Consider the following 17,483-nt stretch of genomic DNA (forward strand, 5'->3'; position numbering starts at 1 on the left):
ATCCTAACAAAATTTGGAACACAAAATCCAAGCCTAGGAAGAAGGGTAATGCTGTGTGTTTCATACAATTTCATGGACCAAAATTACTGAATTGATCCTTATGATATTTGGAACTTAGGTGAGTATAATGCAGTATGTTTGGTTTGAACTTGAGGTGACTTAAAGGGGGCAGAACCCCCCCCCCCCAATGAAAATTCATAAATCTCCAATGTTGATGAAATTTTAACCATAGATAATTGACACACATCAAGAAGTATTTGCAAAGTTTCCGCTTCTCATGAGGTTTCTAAGATCCCCTAATGGGGGCCTTAACTCCTAAATTTTAGTAATTTTTTATGATCAAAAACTAGGTCAAAAGTACTCAATGGATCTTTATGACATTTGGAAATTATATTCTATGCATAAGGACAGATGTAGAGCAGTATATGTTTGAAAGTGAGGGGGCATAAATGAGGCCATAGCACCCATGAAAAATCATAAATTTTTGCTGTTGATGAAATTTTAACCATAGATATCAGACACAAATGAAGTAATATTCCAAAAATTTCAACTTCTTAGATAATAAGACCCCTTAATGGGAGCTTAATCCCCACAATTTAGTCATTTTTCCTCAGCCAAGATGAATACAATTGTAGTCTGGGAAACTGTAGAGTCACCCGAGCATACAAGATGGGTGTTATTTGTAATTCAAAGGTACAACAGTTTACTTTGAGGTATACTTAGATTGTGATTTCTGCAATGTGGTGCATAAATTGTCAAGTAAAGGAGAGGCATCTTTGCCTCCACTGATTCAGTTGCGAAGTGTTATTTTGAGTAAAATTATTTGGTTGTAGACCTCCTTTGAGTCTTTTTATTATCACTGGATCAAAAATAGTCCCCAGATGGTAACATTGATTTCAAGGCCTTTCCAGATACGTGATTGGTCATTCAAAGGATTTATAGATTGCAAATTTATTCTATAAGCCTTGTGATCATTGGCAAACTCCAGAGGTGACACATTCATTTCCCCTTAGCCTTCATGTCACAGTTGTTAATGTTTATTTGAGTTTGGTCACACCTTTCCAATTGCTATAGATCCGTAATGCATCTTACGGCTGTGCCAGTCACCTGTATGGTGAGGAATCATACATTGGGGAGTGGTAACAACCAGGGTAAGGTAATTGACTGCTTATTGTGATCATTTATCTTTTGGTTTCCTGTAGCTTTGCTCTCTTTTACAAATCTAGTGAACATTCATAGATTTCCGATTTCAAAGAAATTTGAACAATAAATGTAAGGCACAAGTTAAAAAAAGATTCCCAACAATTCAACTTCTCTGGTTGACTTTAAGACCTCCCCTCCCCTAATAGGGGCCTTAACTCCCACATTTTAGAGCTCCATGTGTCCATTTTTCAGGTTTTATAAGATTTGAATTTCAGAATCTGGGCATAAAGATGAGTAGTAGGGGATAAATATGTCATGATCAAATTGCTCGTCTCTACACCACTGATGTTATCCAAGGGAAAAGGTACAGATACAATTTGGCACCAGTATCATCATAGGTGCTGTTGTCAGAATGCAAGGCGTCAACATCCAACACCCTAAAAGTTGTGATAAACCACCCCATGGGCTGATGCATTTTATTAACTCTAAAAAGATAGAAGTCAAATTTGATTTCAGCAATATTTGAACAAAGTGGAACATATGTTACAAAGCACTCAGCCTATTCATATATCTCTCTCACCTTCTCACATACTCTCTCTCTCTCACACACGCGCGCGCGCACAGCTAGACTGCTAAACTGCCAGAATTTGGAGATTTCCAGACTAAATAACAGACAGTATTTAGTTTCTTCAATATGAAATTCCAAAGTTTTGTAATTTTTTTCATTCCAGCCTCATATCTAATCAAGAGTGTGTATGTGTATATGCATGCACATATATATACATACATACACTCACACGTTTATATAAACTATGATGTGTGCCTGCATCAGCTGCAAAGTGGTGCTATTGCTATGTAATGCATATAGAAAAATACAAAAGTGTTATTTCACTTGTCTTTCTTTCTTTTAATGACTTCTTCTAACAAGCTTTGTGGTGTAAAGTACATTCCAGGAAAGTATTCATCTATCAGAAACTAACGGCGAGCTGGCAGAATCGTTAGCACGCCGGGCGAAATGCTTAGCGGTATTTCGTTTGCCGTTACGTTCTGAGTTCAAATTCCGCCGAGGTCGACTTTGCCTTTCATCCTTTCGGGGTCGATTAAATAATTACTAGTTACGCACTGGGGTCGATATAATCGACTTAATCCGTTTGTCTGTCCTTGTTTGTCCCATCTGTGTTTAGCCCCTTGTGGGTAGTAAAGAAATAGGTATTTCGTCTGCCGTTACGTTCTGGGTTCTAATTTCGCTGAGGTCAACTTTGTCTTTCATCCTTTCGGGGGTCAATTAAATAAGTACCAATTATGCACTGGGGTCAATGTAATCAACTTAATCCGTTTGTCTGTCCTTCTTTGTCCTCTCTGTGTTTAGCCCCTTGTGGGTAATAAAGAAATAGGTATTTCGTCTGCCGTTACGTTCTGAGTTCAAATTCCTCCGAGGTCGACTTTGCCTTTCATCCTTTCGGGATCGATTAATAAATACCAGTTACGCACTGGAGTCCATGTAATCGACTTAATCCCTTGTTTGTCCCCTCTAAGTTTAGCCCCCTTGTGGGTAATAAAGAAATAAGAAACTAACTTTTAGTCAATCTTTCCCAGACTACAAGGATACATAGAGTCAGCATTCAAAAGCATTAAGCAAATGAAGGTTAAATCCCTCCACAAACAGGATGCTTAAATTGTTACATGCAGCTTTCCTCATGGAAACAATTAATCTCAACAATAAAAGATTCTCGACTGCAGTGTTGCTTCTGATACCTACAGTAGAGACCTGTGTTATCCACATTCTCTTTCGTCTTAGCTATTAACATCTTAACGATTAGGATGACACACTGATCATTAACTTTGTAACATTAATCTTATCTTTTAACATAATTAATTTCTTCATTTGTAAGTCTACGTTTTCCCAAGTAGAATGGCTATACTTTGTATACATGGCTAGAAATTTAATGGGAGGGATCAATCAAATATATCGACTCAGTACTTAACTGGTAATTTATTTTATCGATCTCCGGAAGAATGAAAGGTAAAAGTTAACTTGGGCGAGATATGAACGAGAAACGAAAAAGGTTATACGAATACCGCAAGGTATTTTGACCGACGCGCTAACGATTCGGCCAATTTACTAGAAATGGTTTCAAATTTTGGTACGAGACCAGTTATTTTGATGGGGAGGGGAGTTAGTTTAGATCATTGACTGGATTGGTAGTTTATGTTATCGACCCCCGAGGGGTGAAAAGCAACGTTGTCCTCGACGGGGTTTAAATTCCAGACGTAGAGAACCAGAACAAATGTATGGCAATTTTTTTCCGATGCTCCGACGATTCTGCCAGTCATAGAAGTAAATATAAGTTGTCTCCCTTGGGGCCTATTCCGGATTCGCATCTCACCTCGAAAAATGCATTTTCCTGAAAAAGTTTATTCTAATTCCTAGGTTTTACATGTCGGAGATTACGAATATGCACAACAAAAATTAATTTAAACCCCACCCCGTCAGCCTACCACACACACCCAATTTTAAATGTATTGTAAACTAGCAGTATCGCTCGGCGTTGCTCGGGTTTGTTTCGACACTTTAGAATTGGAATTTTTGAAAAGTAAAACTTTTGCATTATGTAGCTTGTTATTCTCTTTAAGTGAACATTTTTCTGGTTGAAATACACAGCAGTCAAAAATCGTAAAAAAATAGGGATTTTCATAGAAAAAAAAGCACCTTTTTGATGTAAATAATTTTTGGTGTTAACATGGTCCGATTTGAATTTTATCTTCTACGGAAGGAAGAGCAAGCCTTATATCATACTCTCGATTTTGGTCAACTTGCCCCGCAGGGTCTCGGAGGAGATACTGTTAGTTGAAGGCTACCAAACCTGCCATACACAGACAACTTCAGCTTTATATAGAGAGAGATTAAAGTGTGGAAATTTCATTAAAGCAAGTGTGAACATGGCAAAAAGGGATTTTAACTATTTCTCCATTTTAGCCAAATGAACATAGAAAGTGCACTTTACAAACCTGCTTTAATGAAATTTCCACACTTCAGTATACAACAATACATTTAAAACTGGGGGAGGGTTAAAAGTTTGATTTTTTTTTTTTTTTTTTTTTGCACATTCGTAATTTCCGACCTGTAAAACCTAGGAATCCGAATAGAATTTTCATAAAAATGCATTTTTCTAGGGGAGGTGCGAATCTGAATTGGCCCACTACCTTGTTCATTCTAGCCAATCCCTATTTAAAATATCATCCCAGTTCAAAGCTGTTGATATTACATTAAAATCGACAAAAAGCAAAAATCCCAAATATCATTTATATTTTTCAAACCTTATTAACTTGTAATTTATTGGTAGAAAATATATTTCTGCATGTTGATATAGTATAATATTACGACTAGGAGACTTATTCTAGATTAAAGAATTTGAATAATTACCTGAATAATTTGCTGTCGCGTTATTTTTAGAAAAACACCAAATACATCTACGCTATATAAAAGTTAACTTTTACGAGTATAATCCGCATTTTCCCCCAAAATTTAAAGTTCAAAATCCCTAGTGCGTACTATATAGAAGGTTAAAAATGAAAATTATTTTCTAAGCAATGTCCGAGTCTCTATTTGCTGTCCGGCAATGTTTATTCAGACGCATTTTTTATGTCGGGCGTGAAAATACCTTAAGCTAAGCCTGAGAGCAATGAAGCCATAAAAGAAGCGTCCATAACTTGCAGTAAGCAACATTTATTAAACGTTATTACTGTTATTTCTTTATTTTCTGCAAACAAAATGCACAAAAAAGCTACACGTTTGCATTATGTTATCTATACAATAATAATAAAGGACGTTACCATATACATTTTTACTAACCAAGGACATTATATAGACCTCCTTGACTCAAGTTAGAGAAGGGGTGCGTATTATACACAAGGCTTAGGTTTTTCAGAGGTAAAAATCCCCTGCGTATTATACTCAAGGGCGGGCTATACTCGAGGATTTACGGTACTTATGTTTAATTGGGGGTCAACTCTTAATGAAAAGATTTTTCGCCAAAGAATTCCGCTCATCCTCATCTTACATTTTTATTCAGAATTATATTTTTACCACTACGTTATTTAATGTGTTCATCTTTTTTAAGGCAGTAGGGTAGATTTACCATTCTCTCTGAACAGTCAAAATCCAGGATGCCTCCACTGACAGTCTCCGTGACCCTGCCCGACACACTTTTGTTCGTTGCCGTTATTCTTTTATTCTTTTACTTCTTTCAGTCATTAGACTGCGACCATGCCAGGGCACCGACTTGAAGAATTTCAGTCGAATGAATCGACTCCAGTACTTTTTTTTTTTTTAAGCCTATGGGCTTCGTTTGCCGAACCGCTTAGTTACGAGGACATAAACACACCAGCACCGGTTATCAATTGGTGGTTGGTAGGGCTCAAACAGACACACACACACACAAATATATATATATATATATAACTACAAAATTAGAGAATGGAGAAATATACTTAAATCAGTAAAACATCAACTATCCGATGATACTCAATCCATACTTTAATACACCATTACATATGAGTAAAGGCAATACATAAAATGAAATGAGATATACAGTAATAGTAACAAGATAAAGAGATATAAGTAAAAAATTTTCAAATATAATATGCAAATAAATCAAAACTGACAGCTGTTTCGGCAGTGAGGACAGTCATACCTCATTTAACCTATAAGCCATAAAGGCAGGTATAAATGAGGCATTAACAAGGATGCCCCACGGCCTCTTCAGAGAATTAAATTAAATTGTTATAATAGTGAAAAATATTATACAATCATATACATATAAATATAAAATATAAAAATGTAAATATAAAAACTTATACATCATAAAGCTACACTTATATAATATAATACACATTTGTACAAAAAAGGAAGGTAAACAGAACAAAATAAAACAAAATATATAATAGTGTATATATTAATATCAATAAGTACCGATATTATACATATTTGGCTAATAGTTTTTTTTATATATATATAAAAAAAAAAAGGCTAACATATATGGAGATGAAAAATAATAATTAAATCCGTGGTACAGTTCATAAGATTCTAAAGCTATAAAAGTTAATAAAAATTACTATTAATAATAATAATAATAATAATAATAATAATAATAATAATAATAAAAAAATATAATAAAAAATAGATACAGTTAAGTTAGCACCAAGTCCATCCTTACAAGATCGAAATAACTATGAGTTAAGAAATGCTGACCACTAGGTAAAGAAAATATAGATTAATTCGATTGGCTATTGGTTTGAAATTTAAATCACAAAAGAAAATTATACGGTTGGTTAGTCAGGGAACGCCAATATTCACACACGCATCTACAGATCAATCGCACATACACACATAGTAATATGTATATGCATACACTTATACACATACATAATTACAAGTAACAACTAGCACATAGATAAACAAAAAGGGAAGCAACTATGCTACAATTTAGTCCTTCAAAATTATAATTGTGCCTCAATAATAAAAGAAGAACCATCCATGCATTCCATAAAATATTTAATTTAGATATAAATATATTTTTAAATATCAGTATGTTACTAAGTCAGATACTTATTTCATGGGTAACTTAAAATTTATAACACCGGTTTGTTGCAGAGTAAACATACGGTTGTTAGATTTATCGTAAGTTTGTTATGGTTTTAAGTACGCTAAATTATAAAATATAAAATATAAAATATATATTAATTTAAATATTATAAATAAGTCACTTATTAACTTAATAAATATAGTGCCATAATATACCAGTTTAGGCATTAAAGAATAGAAGGGGAAGTATTAATGTAAACGCTTATGAAAACATCACAGAAATTTTAAATAAATTTTATATTATAAAGACTTAAGATGAAAAGAGATAAAATAAATAAGAAGGAATAAATGAGAGCCTTTTGTGAGTTTGGTGGGTTTAGGTTGAGATTATAGGTTTTTTGTATGTGTTTATTTGGAAGGTTTTTATTGTATATTTGGTCTTTTTGTACTCACCTTAATTTGTATCTTATGCTATTCACTGATAAACCTTTTTCATTTTTTTCATTTTCTCATTTACATGCATTATGCTTTATAATTATTACCAGCCTCATATATTTAGTTTAATCTATAGTCTTCTGGATCTGTACTTTAAACTATCCTTCCATACATATTTACTTTCAACAATATAACATATATATTCACTCTATTTATTATTTTTTATTTATTTTCCATTTTATTGTAATATTATCAATTTTTGCATCTAGTCTTCTATTTATTATTTATTTGCCTATTTAAGTGTAGATGTTTACATACATATCAAGTCATCCAATTTGCTACCTATTTATTTTTTACTTATTTACTTATACTGGGGTAGTTTTATACATACATATCTATCATTTATTGTTATTTAATTTTAATAATAATATATGAATACATATATACTGGTTTGTACTTATAATTATGTGTATAACCGTATTTATTCCTTCGTATTTATTCCTTCTTATTTATTTTATCTCTTTTCATCTTAAGTCTTTATAATATAAAATTTATTTAAAATTTCTGTGATGTTTTCATAAGCGTTTACATTAATACTTCCCCTTCTATTCTTAATGCCTAAACTGGTATATTATGGCACTATATTTATTAAGTTAATAAGTGACTTATTTATAATATTTAAATTAATATATATTTTATATTTTATATTTTATAATTTAGCGTACTTAAAACCATAACAAACTTACGATAAATCTAACAACCGTATGTTTACTCTGCAACAAACCGGTGTTAATAATTTTAAGTTACCCATGAAATAAGTATCTGACTTAGTAACATACTGATATTTAAAAATATATTTATATCTAAATTAAATATTTTATGGAATGCATGGATGGTTCTTCTTTTATTATTGAGGCACAATTATAATTTTGAAGGACTAAATTGTAGCATAGTTGCTTCCCTTTTTGTTTATCTATGTGCTAGTGTTACTTGTAATTATGTATGGTTATAAGTGTATGCATATACATATACTATGTGTGTATGTGCGATTGATCTGTAGATGCGTGTGTGAATATTGGCGTTCCCTGACTAACCAACCGTATAATTTTCTTTTGTGATTTAAATTTCAAACCAATAGCCAATCGAATTAATCTATATTTTCTTTACCTAGTGGTCAGCATTTCTTAACTCATAGTTATTTCGATCTTGTAAGGATGGACTTGGTGCTAACTTAACTGTATCTATTTTTTATTATATTTTTTTATTATTATTATTATTATTATTATTATTATTATTATTATTATTATTATTAATAGTAATTTTTATTAACTTTTATAGCTTTAGAATCTTATGAACTGTACCACGGATTTAATTATTATTTTTCATCTCCATATATGTTAGCCTTTTTTTTTATATATATATAAAAAAAACTATTAGCCAAATATGTATAATATCGGTACTTATTGATATTAATATATACACTATTATATATTTTGTTTTATTTTGTTCTGTTTACCTTCCTTTTTTGTACAAATGTGTATTATATTATATAAGTGTAGCTTATGATGTATAAGTTTTTATATTTTACTTTTTATATTTTTATATTTATATGTATATGATGTATAATATTTTTCACTATTATAACAAATTTAATTTAATTCTCTGAAGAGGCCGTGGGGCATCCTTGTTAATGCCTCATTTATACCTGCCTTTATGGCTTATAGGTTAAATGAGGTATGACTGTCCTCACTGCCGAAACAGCTGTCAGTTTTGATTTATTTGCATATTATATTTGAAAATTTTTACTTATATCTCTTTATCTTGTTACTATTACTGTATATCTCATTTCATTTTATGTATTGCCTTTACTCATATGTAATGGTGTATTAAAGTATGGATTGAGTATCATCGGATAGTTGATGTTTTACTGATTTAAGTATTTTTCTCTCTCATTCTCTAATTTTGTAGTATTAATTTCGGGTAATATTATTACCTTTACCCATATAATGCAAAAGATGAACTGATTGTTTGACAATTTTTAACATCTATGTATTAATTTTGTTGGGTACCTATCTAGCAGTATATTGGATATATATTATCCCATGGTGGGTTGAATTTTCAACCCCTATCTCATTTTATAACCTATATATATATATATATATATATATATATATATATATATATATAAATGTCTGATAATAGGTTTTAGAGTTTTGTTTTTTTTTTTGTTTTGGGGGTGAGGGTCGTAAATCACTTCCTAGTTTCGGCGGGGGAGGTTGAAATTTGATATTGTTGTGATGAGTGGTCAGTCTACATCTATCCATCACTACAGATTTATAGCTTTAAGTTTATAGTGTGTATGTGCGTGCGTATACACACACATACATACATACACACAGGCGTATGTACGTACATACATACATACATGCATACATGCGTGTATACATACATACACACATACATACGTACATATATATGACGAACTAACTGTTACTTTCTCAGATGCAGCACGGATTCTTGTCAGTGAACAGGTCGCAGTCTTATAGCGACGAAAATATTTTGACAAATTAAACTTAAATGTTGAAGTGAATCGAACGGCTTTTGTGTGTTTCTTAAATGGCTTACAAACACCTTCCACGCTGCAATTGTTTTCGTTCCAGCACACGATCTCAGATCAAATCACTTGCTATGCAAGTACATCTCCGTAATATATAGTTTCCGCCTATCAAATCCACTCTCAAAACTTTGGTCGGCCCGAGGTGATATATATATATTATTTTATTTATCTTTATATATAAAAGTGAAGTTGTGTGTCTCCTACGATTTAGATTCCTAACTACTCCCACATTTTGCGGTGCAGTGTAACCAAAAGCGGGTATCTTATAGTCGTGATTCATATCGAGCCCTTCTGGGTATTAGCGCGCGTCTACGATGAGTCTACGATTTTAAAAATAATTTACCATCATTTTTTTCCATTTTTTCGCTATTATATAAGGGAAGTAACTAAAAATGTCTACGATGAGTCAACGATTTTTTTAAAAATTTACCATAATTTTTTTTCCATTTTTAATGCATTTTTTTGGCTATAACTCTCTAAAAATGCTTATATAGTTATTCCCCTTACAAACCCGAGCAACGCCGGGCGATACTGTTAGTATATATTATTTTATTTATTAGGGAATAAAAATTCCGGCATCACAGGGGTTCAAATTATTCTCAATGAGGAAATATGTTATTTAGAGATAGTAGTCCCCCTTCATCTAAATAAACACACACATGTAGTGAGTAGGTGAAAGCAAAATAAGCTTCGTTTAGATAACTCTCAATATAGTGAATGGGGATCTAAACTTCAACCTCTTCTTCCAGGGCCGGCACCTCTGCAACGAAAGTCATCTATTAGAATAATAGTTGTCAAGCTGTTATGGGGGTAAATAAACACTGGTAGGCCTGGGGCGTATATTTACTGCTGTTACGTTCTGAGTTCAAATTCCGCCGAGGTCGACTTTGCCTTTCATCCTTTTGGGGTCGATAAATTAAGTACCAGTTACGCACTGGGGTCGATGGAATCGTCTTAATCGCTTTGTCTGTCCTTGTTCGTCCTCTCTGTGTTTAGCCCCTTGTGGGTAGTAAAGAAATATATATTTACGTGGACCACAAAATGAATGAAGAAAAAAATAATAAAATAATCGTTTAAGTAACTAAAGCTGAAATTCCAGACTTTTGGAGAAATTTTAAAATTCTTTCCGACACAAATTTTGACACCTGAATTTAGGACATGTCCTGAAAAATAAGGACGTATGGCAATTCTAGAGAAGAGTATATATAATTTGAAGGAAATTTTTATCTTTTTTTTTCTAAGCCAGTCGAACAACTAAGTCAAAGGCGTCTTTCATTGGTTTGTGACAGTTGGCAGAAGAGTCAGGTTAGAGTTAGTTCCCTTTAACTAGAACTCTCTTTAAGAAGAGAATAATGTCACAGTTATAATTTTCTGTCTCTCGACTCTTGTTGAAGAATTATGCCGAAAGTTACAGCAAATAGTCAAAAATCAGCTCCAATGCCGTCTTGCTCGTCCAAATCTAAGACCTCCACAGTTTCTCAGGTACATGAACAAAATTCCACGCAGAATGATTTAACGACCGAATCTGAAGATTTGGAACGCAAAGCGATCGAACTGGTCCAATATTTATTGATTGCGGATCAGAAAAAGATTCCAGTTCGTAAAATTGACATTAATAACCATATACTAAAAGACCAAAAGAAATACTTTCCAACAGTCCTCAAGAAATCTCGGGATATGCTTCAATCAGTATTTGGTGCCAAACTTATTGAATTCGACGATAAATTAAAAAAACGCTACATTTTAATCACAAGCAGAAGCGATATCAGGAGAAATATTGATTTGATTTCCAGCGAAGAGGAATCGGCTAAACTTGGGCTCCTTTTTAATATTCTGGCCATTATTTACATGAATGGTGGTGTGATATCCGATTCAGACTTGTGGAAAGCACTTCGGAAACTCGGTGTCGATCCAGATGTACATCATGAAGTATTTGGAGATGTGAAGAAGTTACTCACTGAGGAATTCGTTCGTCAATATTATTTAGAATATGTTCGTCAAAGCAATAGTGAACCGATTCAGTATGAATTTCATTGGGGATTTAGAGCTGAAAAAGAACTTCAGAAGAAGGATGTATTACTTTATGTAAGTAAGATATACAAGACCGAACCTTCTCAGTGGAAACTTCTCTGGAATAACTGTATGGAAGAAGAGGCTAACCGATCTTCATCAGCATAATATTCTCTCTATCACTCTCTCTCTCTCTATCTCTCTCTCTCTCTCTCTCTCTCTCCACTTCACACATCTACGCAGGGTGTCTTGGTAGACTTAAATGCCAGTTATTAAGTCACTGCTTATTGTTATTCCGACTCTTAATGGGTCTGAGTTCAAATCTCGCCGAGGCCAACTTGTCTTTCAACCCTCCGGGGGTCAATAAAATAAGGTACTACTGAACTGCTTGGGATCGATAGGCCTAAATCAGAAACAGTTATGGTGTTTAATACAAGTTGAATGTAAGAAAGTCTAATAGCTTTGTAATTTTACATAACTGTACGTGAATTAATCGAATTATTCAAGGTGTTCCACTTCATTCACTTTTGTAATCGCTTAAATATAATTAGGCGAAATTAAAGCAGTCAAGACCAATCAGTTACTAATTTTATCAAAATCAATTGGAATCTCTCTCTCTCTCTCTCTCTATATATATATATATATATATATATAATATATATATATATATGCAATTTAATGCTAACATAATCACAGCCCATAATTGTTATCACTATTATCATTACTTTAAACTCCAGTTTGTGTATACAAACATGTTTGAAGAATTTACAGACACATGAAGCCGGTGATTACCCCTGGACTATATATCAATAGACAAGTGAAACTCAAACCTCTTACACAAGACACTAGTTTTAAACTGGTTACTACACCCTCAAAAGAATTATAATAATTTATTTTCGACCACATTCGTATAAAAAAATGTACTGCAAAAATACTTGTTGAGGATGAAATATTTGCCGCCAAAAAGTTGGCAAATACAACTTCCTTTTTGCAGTTTTGCCTCGCAAAACATACTCTTTTGTAATTCACTTTCATGTTTCGTTATACATCATTATTTTTAAAACATTTGTGACTAATATCTTTATAATTTGTTTTCATAAATTATTCTTTGTAAAAGTCCTTTCTTGAGATTCATAACAAAATCTCTTCAAAATTTCATTTTGGCTCATTGTTGAGTAATAATGAGCTTGTTGTAACACAGTATTACTATCAAATAATACGTTTCATATTCATGGTAAGAATACTTATTAATAAGTTTAAAATTATCAATTTTTAATATTCTAAACACTTGTAAAAAAAATGTCTCATCCTTAGAGCTTATTTTGTTTTCGTAAATGAGTTTATGTACATAATATATTTTTCTAACATTTCTCAATTTTCGTGTCTTTTTGTGTTATAGTTATTTATATTTTTGAAATCTACATTATGTTTACATTTAGACAAAGAATTGGGGTACTAGTAGCGTAGACTGGACCCGGTTCGCGCGGACGCGCGTCCGTACTGGCCAGATGTAGGTAGTCGATCCTACGAGCTGACTGGTGCATGCACGATATATACTTGTATCGCACGTCCCCGATTCGTATATATACAAGTATATATCGATACAAGTATATGTCAGCTCGTAGGATCGACTGCCTACGTCTGGCTAGCGCGTGTGCGCAAACCGGGTCCAGTCTACGCTACTAGTACCAGAATGAGTTACTAAAAAGCAATATATATTTATTAATCGAAGTCAAATTCGATAAACAAAAATTATTGGCGAAACATCCACTAAAGGAATTCAATGGATTTCAGTTTAACACTGTTACGTCACTTCCGGTAGTTACTTCCTGGTCATCTGTATTGCTGGGAAGTAAATAATTTTGGCTGTTGTTTTCATTGCCAAAGTTTCTTCTGTGTCTACAGACGTAATCTGGTCGAAACAAAACCACTAGGAAGAGAAATAGAAGCAATGATAATAAAGGCAATCAGAAAGTCCTAATATATTGGGTGTTTGTCACTTGAATACAGTCGTTACCCATCACGTTGAAAACAGTGCCTACTTGTTTGGGACGTCATGTTCTACTCGTGCTGTTGGTCATTGTATTTATTATATACCCCAATTTTTTTTGTACTAGCTTTCTGTAAACTACCCCCGGATCTTTTCGGTTTGAACGGCAGTTTTTAACATAATTTCTAGGTAACTAAAAAAATTTAAACTTCGTATACTGGTAGAATGTGTTTATAAAACATCTTTTTCTCTTGGCTTTATTGAGAAAATTCTATTGTAGAAACACAGCCAGATAAGACTGGAGCCTGGTGCAGCCTTCTGGCTTCCCAGATCCCCGGTCGAACCATCCAACCCATGCTAGCATGGAGAACGGACGTTAAACGATGATGATGTAAGATATTTGTTGTTTTTCTGCAATTTCAACCAATCAATGACGTCTATTGAGGTGAAAAACATTCTGTGCCGTATGAATATGTCCCTCAAGAAACAGATAGGGTTTATTTACATTTCTGAAGAAAAAAATCTAAAACAGATTGAAATGCAATAGATCGATACTAGGGTCATAATTATGGGTGACAATTTCATATGACACCGCTAGAAAAAACTGCCGTTCAAACCGAAAAGATCCCAGGGCTATTCTAAGCCCTGTATTGGTGACCGATGATATTCAGTTTAAAAAACCATTACTCGCTGCTAATGGACGCTAGGTCTTCTAAACTCTTCCTACTCCTCCGCTCCACTTTCTTTGCGATGTAACCGCCATTACCATTATCATCATCATAGCCTCAACTTTTCCCGAACTATTGCTCTTTTCTTTCCTTCCACTCTTACCAATCTACATTCCCCTTTACATCGCATCTTCTCTTTCCAAGTATCTCTCTCCACACTGTGTGTATTGATATAGACTTACACACAAAAGACAAAATGTTAGGCACGTGGAAGATCGTCACTTTCCGTAAAATTTTTATTTTTTATATATGTGGGGGAAGGGTATCTTTTTACTTCAGAAATGTAAATAAACCCACGTGGGTTTATAAGTGACAGTTATGTTACTAGTAACGATCGCCAAATGTTTAATATATGCCCACACATAGGCGCAGGCGTGGCTGTGTGGTAAGAAGTTTGCTCTCCAGCCACATGGTTCCGGGTTCAATCTCACTGCGTGGCACCTTGGGAGATTATCTTCTACTATAGCTTCGGTGTCGATCAAAATCCTGCGAGTGCATTTGTTCCCACCACCACCGCTTAGCTACCAGTCAGTTTCTTTACGTCTCTGTAATATTGGCGATTCGGCAAAAAGAGACCGATCGAATAAGTACCGGGGTCGATTTGTTCAACTAAATCCTTTAATCCAATGACTGAAATACATAAAAGATAATAAGCATCTTGTATTCAATGAATGGTAATCTCACCATTTTTTTTACCACAACGCATCTTTATATATTTTCAGTGTTTTGGTTTATGTCACAAACTTTATGTACCAAAATTTCATCCAGCTTCATTTCAATTTACAAAGATTCAGGAAGATATCCTAAATCGCTTCACTTCTATTTAGTTGCCCATGCTCTTGGAATTTCCCCTTCTGTAGTATTTTGAATTTTCCTGTATGATTTATATTTACTTTCATCTTTTTTTCCTCAGTCACGATAAAAAATAATAATAATAATAATAATCTCTAAATTAAAGGAAAATAACCATACAAAATATCACAACTTGAAATAATCGAGCGATGGGTGCCTCTCCTAGACAGCCAGTATCATAAAATGGACAGAAATGTCGCTTTTGGAATGTATTTGATTACATAAAAGACGCATCGCGGTTTCAGTAGTGCATACCTGGTAAAATAGCGATAAGCTTATTGGAGGACCAACTTCGTATGCAAAACCCGTTTTTTAAGTAAGGAGTGTGGGGTGTCATATGCTATCAGATACAGTATCTGTTCAGAGCCGACTTATTTCATTCCTTGTGGACCTTTTATGCTGTTGCGTTGACCCTGCTAGAATAACACCCAACGCTCCCTCATCAAATCCTACTATCTTAAAAGCTAGAATGGACAATAAAGTTCCTAACACACAGCAAAACGGGTCGCACCTGGAACGCATTTGATTGCAGCTCGGATAAACCTCTACTCTTTACTCTCTTTTACTTGTTTCAGTCATTTGACTGTGGCCATGCTGGAGCACCGCCTTTAGTCGAACAAATCGACCCCATGACTTATTCTTTGTAAGCCTAGTACTTATTCTATCGGTTCTTTTGCCGAACCGCTAAGTTACGGAGACGTAAACACACCAGCATCGGTTGTCAAGCGATGTTGGGGGGGGGACAAACACAAACATACATACACATATATATGTACGACGGGCTTCTTTCAGTTTCCGTCTACCAAATCCACTCACAAAAAAGTTTTTGTTAAGTGAAAGTATTTTTCTTGGGGACTAATGCAGTTTCGCACCTCTCCTTGCAAAAGGTTTTGTTTTTATTTTATTCGGATTCCTACGTTTTAGACGTCCGAGATTACGAATATGCTAAAAAAAAAATAAACAGTAACATATAGTTATTTTCTTGTTTACCACGGAACTTATACTTTACCATGATTGTTTTGGAAATGTGCAGGGCAAACTGACAGTCCGACACACTCGAAGGGGAGATAATTCCGTATTCTATCAATTCTATACATGCCGTAGACTGCCTTAGAGTCTCGCGCGCAATAAAAATCCGTATGGCAAACTTCTTCCCAGCATGACCACTTGGCACCACGTGTTCTTTGGTTGGTTCTTTTCCCGTTTTCTTCTGGTGTCTACGTCACAGTAGTCTTTGTATGCTGAATAACTGGGCACTACTTGAGAACAGTGGTCCCGTTGCGCGCACTCGCATATTCGCACTAGCTAGTCATGACTAGTCGACCCCTTTGTGTTTTTATGTTATTTACTTTGTTTAAAAAATTTTTTACTTTGTGTTTTATTTACTTTACTCTTTTACTTGTTTCAGTCATTTGACTGCGGCCATGCTGGAGCACCGCCTTTAATCGAGCAACTCGACCCCGGGACTTATTCTTTTGTAAGCCCAGTACTTATTCTATCGGTCTCTTTTGCCGAACCGCTAAGTAACGGGGACATAAACACACCAGCATCGGTTGTCAAGCAATGCTAGGGGGACACAAACACACATATATATGCATATATACGACGGGCTTCTTTCAGTTTCCGTCTACCAAATCCACTCACAAGGCTTTGGTAACAAAATTTATTTATTTTGTGTTTTATTTACTTTGCTAGGTAGTCGTTGTAGGATCGACTAGCTAGCGCGCACCGGGACCATTGTTCTCAAGTAGTACCAATATCTGGTAGGCAAAACCGACACAGAGTTGATTTGCAGTGGTTGTAATTGGCTTTGCAGAAATTTTTTTTCTTTTTCCATCTATAATTGTCTTGCTAGATGACTGAGGAACTTCTTTAGACATCCGTAGTTTATACCAAACAGAACTATTGCACTATGTAACTGAACCTTGATGTTAATACCGATGTCTATTGGAATACACCTCCTCTGCATTGCCAGTTCTACTAGTCACTGATAATATTGGTTGTGATATTAAATCTAGTTAGTCATTGTTTCTACCAGCTGTGCAGTATCATTGACAAAGGGTAGATTCCAAAGCCTTTTCATTTCTCTGTAGCATTCTTGTGATGGTCCCATCAATTACCTCC

General features: G+C 34.2%; 1 protein-coding gene across 1 annotated transcript; it reads left to right on the forward strand.

Annotated features, from left to right (window-relative positions):
• Positions 1-11,098: 11,098 nt before the first annotated feature.
• LOC115228770 (non-structural maintenance of chromosomes element 3 homolog) lies at positions 11,099-13,120 on the forward strand. Its single transcript, XM_029799269.2, has one exon. It carries the CDS (start codon positions 11,178-11,180, stop codon positions 11,955-11,957), a length of 780 nt encoding a protein of 259 aa, XP_029655129.1. The 5' UTR covers positions 11,099-11,177; the 3' UTR covers positions 11,958-13,120.
• The last annotated feature ends 4,363 nt before the right edge of the window (positions 13,121-17,483 follow it).

Source organism: Octopus sinensis, linkage group LG2 (genome assembly GCF_006345805.1).
Source record: "Octopus sinensis linkage group LG2, ASM634580v1, whole genome shotgun sequence".
NCBI classification, from domain to species: Eukaryota; Metazoa; Mollusca; class Cephalopoda; order Octopoda; family Octopodidae; genus Octopus; species Octopus sinensis.